The 12,273-nt window shown below is 48.9% G+C and overlaps 1 protein-coding gene across 13 annotated transcripts in view; it reads right to left on the bottom strand.

Moving 5' to 3' along the window:
- Positions 1–1,925: 1,925 nt before the first annotated feature.
- The window catches only part of ODF2 (outer dense fiber of sperm tails 2), a 29,035-nt gene continuing 18,687 nt past the window's right edge, over positions 1,926–12,273 (bottom strand). For all 13 annotated transcript variants that reach the window (XM_061154510.1, XM_061154508.1, XM_061154507.1 and 10 more), the window contains 8 exons: positions 11,014–11,149; positions 8,603–8,713; positions 8,351–8,455; positions 7,225–7,383; positions 5,807–5,907; positions 3,998–4,160; positions 3,465–3,590; positions 1,926–3,015 (listed from right to left, as the gene is read on the bottom strand). In XM_061154510.1, coding sequence (XP_061010493.1) covers positions 2,827–3,015; positions 3,465–3,590; positions 3,998–4,160; positions 5,807–5,907; positions 7,225–7,383; positions 8,351–8,455; positions 8,603–8,713; positions 11,014–11,149 — 1,090 coding nt within the window. In that variant the 3' untranslated portion in view covers positions 1,926–2,826. The remainder of the gene's footprint in view (positions 3,016–3,464; positions 3,591–3,997; positions 4,161–5,806; positions 5,908–7,224; positions 7,384–8,350; positions 8,456–8,602; positions 8,714–11,013; positions 11,150–12,273) is intronic.

A 12,273-nucleotide genomic window follows, 5' to 3' on the forward strand; every position in this document is an offset into this window, starting at 1 on the left:
AGTCTTTCCCAGCAACAGGGTCCTTTCCAATCGGGTGGCCAAAGTATTGGAGCTTCAGTTTCGGCATCAGTCTTTCCAAGGAATATTCAGGACTGATTTCCTCTAGGATTAACTGGTTTGATCTCCTTGCAGTCCAAGGGATTCTCAAGAGTCTTCTCCAACACCACAGTTCAAAAGCATCAATTCTTCAGCCCTCAGCTGTCTTTATAGTCCAACTCTCACATCCATACATGACTACTGGAAAAACCATAGCTTTGACTAGGTGAACCTTTGTCGGCAAAGTGATGTCTCTGCTTTTTAATATGCTGTCTAGGTTTGTCATAGCTTTTCTTCCAAGGAGCAAGCATTTTTTAATTTCATGGCTGCAGTCATGGTCCTCAGTGATTTTAGAGCCCAAGAAAATAAAACCTGTCACTGTTTCAACTTTCCCCCATCTATTTGCCATCAACTGATGGGGCTGGATCTTAGTGTTTTCAATGTTGAATTTTAAGACAGCTTTTTCACTCTCCTCTTTCACCTTCAAGAGCCTCTTTAGTTCCTCTTCACTTTCTGCCATAAAGGTGGTGTCATCTGCATATCTGAGATTGTTGATATTTCTCCTGGCTATCTTGATTCCAGCTTGTGAACCATCCAGCCTGGCATTTAGCATGATATACTCTGTGTAGAAGTTAAATAAGCAGTGTGACAATATATAGCCTTGATGTACTTCTTTCCCAATTTTGAACCAGTCTGTTGTCCCATGTCCAGTTCTGTTACATCTTGTCGTGCATACAGGCTTCTCAGGAGAAGTTCCATTTGGGTGTGATGAAAATGTTTGAGAATTAGATAAAGTTGTGTGTGGTGGTCACACAACTTTGAATATATTATAAACCACTGAATTATACACTTTAAAAGAGTGAAATAAATCTATCTCAATAAATGAAAAGCTCATCATTGCCTGAGGCTAGCTTTAACTAGGACACTAACTTTTGACCCTTTTGCCCATTTCATGGGGTCTCTTTGAGGCAGAAAGGAAAACTCTCGAATTTGAAGCAATATAAACATTTTTCATTTTCACAAAATCTCTGGACTTTTTGTAATACAATATTTTACAAAGAAAAACAGAACATTGTTGAGAGAATCCCAGCCATGAACCCAAAGAGAGGTGTTCCTACAGCATCACCACAGACAGCAGAATCCTGCACTGAGGGGGTTATCATTAGCTTGATGATAATGATGAGTTATACAGAAATGTATGCACATTGGTGTAAGTTTATCAACTATCTTTTCTTAGGAAGATCTTTCATACATTGTATGAAAGTTCAAGTCTATGTTGAAGATGTGAAAATAGGCATGGTTTCATGGCAATGGTAGCTGTTGGTAGTAATTTCAGGGACCTTCCTTGGCAAAATTAAAAGCTGAAAATAAAATTGAAGAAGAAAACAAACAAAAACAAACCACTGAAAGCTGGAAACTACAAACGTCTCCAAAACGGGGGGTGGGGGGTGGGGTGGGGTGCGGTTCTGGGAGTGCAATCCAGATGCCTGTGTGGGACCACTGCTTTTGGGGACACAGGGGAATTCTCCAGAGGTTTGGACTTGGGTTAGAGTGGCTGAGAGGGGACCAGACTGGATCACCCAGAGGCCAATACTATCTAGAATGGAAAGGTTAGGATTCAGCAGAGAACACCAAGTGTGTTCTCTTCTCTCTAAAGAATATGTTGTTCTTTTAAATACAGGAACATATGAATATGAGGAGGACAAAAATAACTCATCATCTTTTAGAAAGCAATGAACATTTAAAAAATAGTAAGACAGACACAACCCATCTTCCTCTTAACAGCTAAAGTCATCTGCCCTCACACACCGAGCAGCACCTTACCATATATCTTCTCTGGTCCTTTCATGGGATTGCAAAGTGAAAGCATGCAGAGGAGAAAGAGCCAACCCAGTCAAAATAAAATAGTTTATGTTCCATGTACCACATCCTTTAAAAAACGTTTACTGGCTCTTCTGCAGTGTTTCACTGAATCATTTTTAGAAAAGGGATTGTGTGGTTAAAGAAGACCATCCTATGGAACCTTAAATATTGATTATAAAAGCTTTTTGTAAAACACACACATTTCAAGAATAAATGCATTCCACAGACACAAACCTAGCCAAGAGAAAAATCAGTGAGATTGGGATCGTACTTTTACAAGGAGAACTGGTAAAGCATAAGCCCTCGAGTGTCTGTAGGCAAGTGCGTGAGGGCAAGTGGCCTTGAGGAAGCTTGGCCACAGGTGGGAGGGGAGCACCTTGGAGAGGACACCGTACCCATGCAACGAGGAAATCAGCGTGTGAACGTGAGGCGTGGTGAGGACCTCTGCCTAACAGCTCCTGCTGGTTTGGGTCAGGGAAAACGAGAGAGAGACAGAGAGAGAGAGAGACAGAGAGAGAGAGAGACAGAGAGAGAGAGAGACAGAGAGAGACCCAAAAACAGAAGAGAGCTGTAAAAGGGTCTGGAGGGAAAGTCCAGGCCAAACATTCCAGGCCAAACATTCTCTTGAGAAACTAAAGAGCCAATCACAGTGAGTTAAAACCTGACCCTAACAGTAGTAGCTTTAAGGCCTGTTGGGGTAATTAGAAATTTCCATCAGGTGATGCTATCGGAGAGGAGAGAACTAAGTGGGTTCGGCTCCATCCTCTGCTGCTCGAGGCACTTTTCTGGAGTTAGTGGCTAAGACAAGATCCTGAACATACTTCATCTCAGGAAGAGAGAGGAAAACCAATAGGCTTTCCAGGTATGGCTTAGCGACACCTCTGTTGCCACGGCATTCATCTGAGCTCCTAGCCCAAGAGCAGCGGCTTAGGTAGGAGGAGACCGGGAGCGGATGGGAGAGCTGGTCAGGTAGGAAGTGTAGGGACCATCCCCAAACACATTGGCGTAGGACGACTTGAGGAACTGGACATAGTTCTGCATGCTGCGGTTGGTGCTCTCCGACTGCTCCAGGCGGTCTTTCAGGTCCTGCAGACGGCTCTGGTAGCGGCGATCAGCCTGAGAGGAGGCATAGGGCAGGGGCCAAGTGTGTGGAACACCCAGAACAGACCAACCCCAGAGGCCAGGGGATGAGGGCAGGGAGAACGGGAGTGGCTGCTAATGGGTCACTTTCTTTCTGAAAATATTCTCAACCTGGATTGTGGTGATAACTGCACAACTCAGAATGTACTCAAAACCACTGAATTGTACAATCTGAATGAGAGAGTTTTATGGTAAATGCCGTCTTAACAAAGCTGGTAATTAAAAAGGGGATGGGCCTGGAATATCCTGAAGGGATGGGAAAGTGATGGGAGAAAAATAAAACCATGTCATATTCATAAAAACAACAGAACACTGGGCCCTGCCCATGCCCGTGCCCTGCCCGTGCCCTGCGGGCCCCAGGAAGCTCAAACCTCAACCCACGCCCTTCTTGTCTGCTCTCACCCCTCACCCCCAGCAAGACTCACATCGTCCCGGCTCCGCCGCAGCTGGCTGAGCTCAGTCTTGGTCCTGCTCAGCTGGGTCTCAAGGTCCAGGATTTTCTTCTGGGCTGCGCGCTCCTTGGAGGCTGCGTGCTCCTTGGTTTGTTCCACCTGCCCAGAAAGCAGAGAGGTGGGGCTGACTTACCTGACACGGGGCACACCTGGAAAAGAAGTGGCTGGGCCACTCCCACGAACCGGTCTCACTGTGGAGGTCTCTGGAGCCTCAGGGTGGGAGCTAGCTACGGAGACAACTTCTGCAAGCCTGCTTCACCTGCCCTTTGCCAACGTTCCATGAGTCACCACCTCAGATGTGGAACACCTGTCTGAGGCCCACACCGGCAGCAATGACAGGAGCAGTTGTGAATCCAGTGCCAAGTCCTTTACAATCATTTATGATGAATCTGTGGGGGCAGGTACTACTACAATATGCCCATTTTTCAGATGCGGAGATAGGCTCAGAGAAGTTAAGCAATGTGCCCAAAGACACAGAGCTACTTAACAACAGATGTGAGACTGACCTGCCTCCTGGCGTCTTCAATGGCGCTCTCCAACTGCCTCGCCAGGGTTCCACATTCCCGGGTTTTCTCCTCCAGTCGCAGCTGGGACTGGTGGATTGCCTCCTCCCTCTTGGCAATCACCTGTAGGAACTCGATATTCTGGGCACTGGTCGCCTCCAATTTCCTAGGTGAAAGCACTCAGTCAAGAGTCTGCCATCCCACTATGTGTCCTGTTCCACACGGCCAGGGGCTGCCAGCCACGCTGGACTGGGGTTCACATCACACCAAGAATCTCCAGGGAATAACAGGAATAAATCAAAGAAATCTGCTGATCATCATGACGGCAAGAAGCTGTATGGAGAGTGGGAGGAGCAAGCACAGGCTGACTGTTGGCTGTGCCGCGTACGTATGTCATCACATGTAACACAGCACCTTGCAGCTCAGGAATGTGGGTTCCATTTCTGTTCCCCACTTTACAAATGAAGCAACCGAGCCACAGAGAGGTGAAGTTACTGACTCAAGGTCACCACAGCTCGTAGGTCTGTCACCAAAACCCATGCCCCACCCCACCCCCACTTCTTCATTGCTGCCACCCTCAGCAAAGGGACTTCAGCTGGACCACTCAACATCATTTGCGACCAGCCACGGGGCAGCAGTGACCATCTCGTGTGCACACATGGTCCCTGCTGCGCTTCCAGAACACCTTCCAATCTCAGGAGCTCTGTAAGTCCTAAGCTTTCCAGCTGCATCTTTGAGGCCAGCAGAGTAGAGGTGGAGCCCAGGGGAGACCACTTGCTTAAAGTCCCTGCTGGCAGGCTGTGTGAGCCACGTGGGCCAATTGCAGCCTCCTGGGATTCCCCAAGTCTTTCACCACTGAAACGAGGGCTCCAGCCCTCATTTTATGAACTAAAAGCTCTGGAGGAAGACAGTCTAAGTCACAGCTTTGCCAAGTACCAGCCATGTGATCTGGGGCAAGTCATCTAACCTCTCCCCAAGCTCAGTTTCCTTGTATCTAAAATGGAGATAATACCAACTCATATATACTATCCTATATGGCGTGATTTTGTACACCAGGTAACATGCTATGCCCTTTGAGGATTATCTCGTGGAAGATCCACAACAACCCCAAGAACTGGGCTGTTCTCCCTACCTTGTTCCTTTTCTCAAGATGAGTAAACAGGGTGATGAGGTTCAAAAGGATCAAGTGATTTGCTCAAGATCACAATGCAGGTAAAGTGGCCAAGTTGTGATCAAAGGCCAGAGATTCTGATTCCAAAATGTGAACTCTTTACCTGACTGCCTCCAATAGTCTGTAAGTAACAGGGAATAGATCAGAAAGGTCTTGGGAAGGGTGACCAGGAACAAAAAGCAGAATGCGGGGGAGTGTCCCCACTGCAGCACCTGGCTCTGCTGGTTTGCTTGGATAAAGCATGCCTTTCTGATAGGTGGTGCCTATGGGTGGGCTGATCCTTTTTTTCTTTTTTACTTTTTGGCCACACTATGCAGCATGTAAGATCTTAGTTCCCCGAGCAGGGATCGAACCCAGGCTCTCTGCAGTGGAAGCGCGGAGTCTTAACCACTGGACCACCACTGGGTGGTCTGATCTTGATCACACTGTCATGGAGCATCCCCCCTGGCCAGAGACCACCTTCCTCTCTCCCACAATGCTTACCACTGCAGTGAAAACAGCTTTTCCTCTGAGGTCTGCCTAGTACCTTCCAGGGCCTCGAGTCCCTCAAACATTTCTGCACACTGAGCCCAAAGCAGCTAAGTGGCAGAAAAGTCTCAGGTCCTAGGAAGAGGACAGAGATCAGACCAAGTGCCTCTAACCTCTCCAGTTCATCCACCTTCAGACTCAGCTGTTTATTTTCCTTCTGGGAAGCCTGATGTTTCTCTCTCGCCATCTCCAGCTTGTCCCCCTGGTGTTCGATCTAAAATGACAGGAACACAGACTGGTTTACTAAAGAACCTCCAGGTACAGCCCTCCCTTATCCCTGTGACCTGTCATCCACACCCAGGAGAGAGGTGCGCTGCCCTCAGCAGGCATCCAAGTCTCAACGCACGACCTGGAGGAGAGAGGAGAGTGGGGACAGGTTAGGCCCGACCCCTGAAACCGAAGGCTTTCCCACGCTGAGAAGCCAGCTTCGATCCTGAAGAGCCACTATGACACATTCTGGTTCAGGAGAGGCCAGTCAGTAGGATCTGGGCAGACATGAGAAGGCAGAAGCAGACAGCAGGCCTAACTGGTCCACGCAACCCACTACCGAGCTTTACCAAGGACGTTGGTGGGACCGCTGATGTCATTCTCCTTAACTGGGGACCAGTGCAAGCAAGGCCACAGGGAATCTATCAAGTCCTTCAGACTGGCAGGTTTGAGAAGTTATCCAGAAGACTCAGAAATCCAGGCCTGAAAGGCCCTGAGAACACTCAGGTTCAAGAGTAGGCAGGTGATTTAAAGTACTCAGAACATGGGCTTGGGAACCAGATGGAGCTGGCTGGCTTCCAGTCCCTGCTGACAAGCATTAGCTCTGTGACCTCAGGAAATGACTTCTCCCCATCTCTGCCCTCGGCTGCATTTTGTACAATGGGGGAAATAAGACCCTTCGCAAAGTTCCTGGGAGAATTAAATGAGAGAATGCCGGAGCACAGAGGACGTGCTCAAAAAATGGCAGCTACTTCCACTGTTACTGCGAGGAAGCAGGTGTAGAGAAGGGAAGGGTCTCACCCGATGTCACAGTGCAGAAGAGAGTGTACCGTTTCTTAGACCTTGCCGGCTTGGTTCCAGGCACCCAAAGGCAGGTTGCGTCTGGGAGAAAAGCAGTCCTCTGTCGGGACAGAAGCTCAGGCAAGGGGTCTAGTCAGACTAGGGAAAGGCAGCTAAAGCAAGAGAAAGACGGAGACAAAGAAAACCTATGGCTTGGTGTCCGCTGGAGAAACGAGGCTTGAAGACAGCAGCGGAGCGTTGAAGGGCAGAGGCCGGCGGAGACTTGGAGCACTCGGGGAGCGGCGAGAGCAGGAGGGCCCGGCAGCTCCTATAACTACAATCACTTTGTGCAAACACAAGGCATTTGGCACACCAGACTTTTATTTCACAGCACTGATGATAGCTCACTCCTTTCAGAAAGCGGCAGCCAAGAAAAAGAAGTGGTCCTCCCTTGGGGGGCGGGGGTGGGCGCGCGTGCAGCTCATCTTGGTAAGCGGGCCCCTGCTCGGGCCAGTTCGTGGGACCCTTTCTGCCAGTCCCTTACCCGGCTGCGCAGGTCTGATATGATGGCTGTGAGGTCAATGTTCTTCCGTTCATAGCCCTGCAGCTGGTCCTGGCACTCGGCCAGCTTAGCCTCTGTGATCTTAAGGATATCAGGCAGCTGCTGTAGGTCAGCCAGCTGGGACTGGAACTGCCTCCGCGCCTGGAGTGGGAGAGAGGAACCCACGGTTGGGAAGGGCCTGGCGGCCGCAGCAACCAAACAGACTCCTTGGGAATGTGGGCAAGGCCGCTCTCCGTCCCCCGGAAAGGATTCTGCAAGGCCCATGGGCAGAAGTGCAGCCTCCCGGCAGGCCACTAAAAACATCTTAGCTGTTCTCTGGGGGGACGCATTTGGCCATTTGGTGACTGCAGCCTGCTACTCCTTCACTCATTGAAGAATAATGGCGATCATGTAACAAACTCCAGGACCCAGGCATTACTCCCTGAATTGATACAACTTACACAGTAGGTGCTGCTGGCCCCACCTAAGGACTCTGAAGATCAAAGGATCATTTGCCCAAGGTCACTCAGTTAGAAACTGGCAGAGCCAGGATTCAAGTCTAGTGTAACCCAAAAGCTCCTAGGAAGGCAGTCACAATGCTCTGGGTCAGAGGGAAAGCTATCACCTATCTGGTCTTCACCCATCCTTGTATTAAGGAGGAGCCTGAGGACTGCAGAGGGATGCTGATGTGTCCAAGGATATGCAGCCAGGTACTGGCTGAGCCTGGACTCAATCTGTCTCCAAGGTCACTATTAAGATGATCCCTTTGCTTTCAGACAGCAAAGCTGTCTCTAGAAGAATGATGCTTTTTTGCGGGGAAGGGGACAGGAGGCAATTTTTTGGCTGGCACAAAATAAAGACATCACACAGAATGCATTTAACAGGCACACCTACGGCCTGACAGATCTGTGGATGTGAATCCACCTGAAGGTTCCAAGTAGGGGAAATTTTTTTTTTTTTTTTTAAGGAAAACAAAGAAGGAAAACTGGGATGAGAAAGAGGAATAACGAGGAAGCAGAAGAGAGAAAGAAGAGATGAGAAGCACATCCGAAGCGTCAAGGGCAAACAGGAGGGACAGACTGCAGGCCCAGGACTGGGAGGGGAAGAAGGTGAGCACGGGGAGCAATACCGCTTCAATCTCTTTGTTCATCTCATCTTTAAGGATCTTGTTCTCTTTGTCACAGCGTTCCAGCTGGGCAGCCACTTCATCAGCCTCCAGTCTGGTCTTCATCACCTGCGGACCAACAAAGCATTGGGTAGAGCCAAGTTTTGGTGAAAAAAAAAAAAAAAACAACACCTTTCTGGGGGGAGGCCTTGGCACCTCCCTCCATAGCAGGAGGCGCTGCTGCCCTGGCAGGGCCGCTGGCACCGGACGGCCTACCTGACTCTTATAGTTGTCAATCATTCCCTCATAGTTCTTAACCGATGCCTTCAGCTGCTGGACCTCGATGTGCGCCTGGTTGAGCTTGTCCTCCATTGGGGCGAAGCTAGCCTAGAAGGGAACCAGGTTAAGGTTAACTGGCTCGTGGGTAACCAGTAGGAAAGGTCCCGGAGCAGGTGGCCAAACCAAGCCCTGGCTCCTACTCCGAGAGGCTGGCAAAGGGAAGCCCCACCTACTCGACCTCTGCCAGCAGGTTTCCGCAGAGGCACCAGGGCGGGGCTCCCGATATGACCCACTCAAGTGAAGATAGATGAAAATAAGAGATTCCCGTGTTTTTCTGTTCTTATTACAAGAGCAATGCATTACTGGGAATTCCTTGGCAGTCCCATGGTTAGGATTCAGCACTTTGACTCCTGAGAGCCAGGATTTGATCCATTTTTAGGAAACTAAGATCCCGAATTCCTCGTGGCATGACCAAAACAAAGAAAAAAAGGAGAAAAAAGGCAACACATTATCATTAAAGAAAATGGAGATAAAACCCAGAAAAGCAAATCATGATTCCTTAGTATATGGCCATATATTGATAGCTGTGTTGATATTTTATTTTTTTCAATAAGCATGGCATTATATTATATCCAGTGCTCTGCAACAAACTCTTCAATTAACAAGTGTGTTGAGAACTACTTCTCTCATCAATAAATGTTCTATAACCCAAGGCTCACCTTAGCACATGGGACAAAATAAAGTCATGGTATCTCAACAGAATAATAAGCACTCATTTAAAAGAAAGAAAACAAAAGAAAAAAAAGATATCCATGAAATAAGGTTGAGTGGGAAAATCAAGCTGCAGAATAACAGATGGATGAATGAATGTGCATATGTTTGAATATGCAAGTTAATATCAGGGTAAAAAAACTAGAATAAATGCACATATATGGTTACGAGACCTTCAGTTCTGCTATCACATTTCTGTGATGTTTTCAACTTTCATATAAGCATATTTTACCTGTGTAATTATGATTACCTTTGTAATTGATGTCTAGGAAAATATACCTCTACAAACATTTTGAAGAGCCACACTGTATTTCACCATACAGACATACCATCCTTCAGACATTACCCCAGTTAACTGTTAGACGTGGGGCTGTCTGTCATTTATGCAACAATTGCACTGCAACCAATGATACACTCGTGCTCTCCCACCTTTTTAAAATGAAAAAGGTGGACAATACCAAGTGTTGCTGAGGAGACACGGAGCCAATTTCTCACACACCCCTGATAAGAGTGGAAATCTGTACAACTGCTTTACTGTTTGCTGACATCTACCAAAGGTCAATGTACCACCTATTGACCGAGCATTTCTACTTCAGGTATAGGAAGCTGCACCAGCCAAACGTCCATCGACAGCAGAATGGACAAACATGTCGTGGTGTAATTCCTGCAATGGCAAAATGCGCAGCACAGAGAAGGATGGACCAGCACACACGACGTGGATAACTTCCACAAACAGAACGCCGAGGAAGAGCCACGAGGGCCAGGCTCGGAGCTCAAAGCCAGGCCAACTCATCTGGAGTGACAGAAGTCAGGATAACTGCTCTGTTAGCAGGGGGTATCTGTAACTAGATGAGGTCACCAGGGTGGCTGGCTTTAAGGTTCCATCAGGGCGACTGGTGGACAAAGTATGTCTATTTTGTGTACCTTTCTGTATTATACTTCCTTAAATCTGTTACTTAACAAAAATCAGGTAAAAAAAAAAAAAAAAAAAGGACATTATTGCCCAGATCGGTTAAAAGGCAAGATCAACCTGGCTCTGCAATGTCAACCTCTGTTTGGTGCCTCTCACCACCGGGCTGCTGGAGGGTGTAGAGCGAGTGGTTAAAAGCTAGTGGTTACAGCCCCAGAGTCAGACTGAAGTTCAAATCCGAACTCCCAATACTTCCAAGGGCAGAATCTTGGCAAGAAACTTAAGCTCGCTCTAAGAGGTCTCCTTATTCTAGAAGGTGGAGTAATTATCACATTATTGGGAGGTTACAGTGAGAGTGAATGCACGTGGATGACCCCAGCAGTGTGCCAGGAGCATCAGTGTTAACTTCAAGGTCAGATCTACCTCACGTGCACAGGCTGAGTGTCACGTGGGGCACTTCACCTGCCTCTCCCCCCACACAGACCTCACTTCCTCCCCTAAGGAAACTGCAACAACAGCGTGGCAGACATCCTGTTCGGGTCCTGCAGCTCTACAAGGTTTGGTCAGGACTTGAATTTTGGTCTCCCCAACTCCAGAGCAAGCCCTCTTAGCCCACTGCTGCCTCCATGCCCTTAGGAGGCCCCAGTGGTCATCTCCAGGCCCAACCAGAAGTACCTAGCCGTCTGCTCTCTACCTGAATGTCCCGGGCCCGGCTCTCACAACCCACCTTCAGCCTCTCGTTCTCTAGCTTGAATGCGGAATACTCGGCGGTCTGCCGGTGTAGTCTCTCCACCAGGCTGTCCCGGTCTTCCCGCATCTTCTCCTCCAAGGTCTGTTGTTGGTTTACGAGATCTGTCACCCGGCTGGAAGGTCACAAAGCGAAAGCAGACACAATCAACCCCGCAGGCTGTGAGCAGCCTGCGTCTTTGTGTGGAGTGGGGCCTGGGGCTCCTTCCCAGGTCACCCATGTCCCTCTCCTTGGCACCCGGCCCACTCCCAGTCTCCACTGCAAAGAGCAGCTGCCCCTGCATTGGCACCCATGGCGTTCCCAGGTAGCCCGCTTTCATATAACAGCCTTTAAGGTCTGCCTCCCTTACCACTCCCTCTAAGAAGCCTTCTCTGTTCTAATCGTCCCACAAGGTTGAGACATTCCCTAAAGACAAGGGCTACGAATGCAGTCCCTTCCCAGCTCCCCACAGCAGTTCCTGATCTCTTAGCCCATCAGGAATTGAAGTCAGGACAGAACTCCTAGGCTCAGTGGTCCCCAGGCATCCATCTCCCTCACACACATATCACACTGGGGTTCCGTCTCCCTCAGGTGAGGGCGGGTGCCACAAAGCAGTGGAAAGGCACCCGGCTCCCCCCACCCCACCCCCGCCCTAGTCCCCTTCCCCCACCCTGAGGCCCTTGGCAGGGGCTCTAATCCAAAAACAGAGTCTGAGGCCTCGGAGGAGCCTGGGGGCTCTTGACTGCAGATCCACCACCGCGCCTTTGCACAGCATGTGCTCTGAGTATTGAGAAATTATAGTTTGCCATTCAGCAAATGTTTTCTAAGTACTGACAAGGCCCGAGCAAACACATTGTATTGCTTCACCAGCAAACGCCCGCTCAACTTGAAAAACCCAGTTCAGACTTCCCACCTCAGGACATGTCTTCCTTGATCCCTTTCGTCTGTACCTCAGATCCTTCTGCTTTAACTATCCATTTTCTCCCACTAGATGGAGAATCCCAAGGATAGTGCCTGGCATAAGGCCCAGCATTTAGCGGGTTTCCCAGGATATGTTTGCCAAATTGAGATGAAAACAACCAAAGGTATTCCTCAGGCAAAACAATCCTGACCTAGAGACCAAGTTAGCTCCCCTGTGACCCCTTAGCCCTGGGAGTCCAGGTCTCTGTAGCCCTGTCTCCTACTGCAGTACAGGGTTAACTCCATGGGGAAGGCAATGCATTTGTTTTTTAACTGCTGTAACCTTAAAGGCCAACACAC

The sequence above is a fragment of the Dama dama genome, chromosome 11 (genome assembly GCF_033118175.1).
Source record: "Dama dama isolate Ldn47 chromosome 11, ASM3311817v1, whole genome shotgun sequence".
Classification (NCBI taxonomy): Eukaryota; Metazoa; Chordata; class Mammalia; order Artiodactyla; family Cervidae; genus Dama; species Dama dama.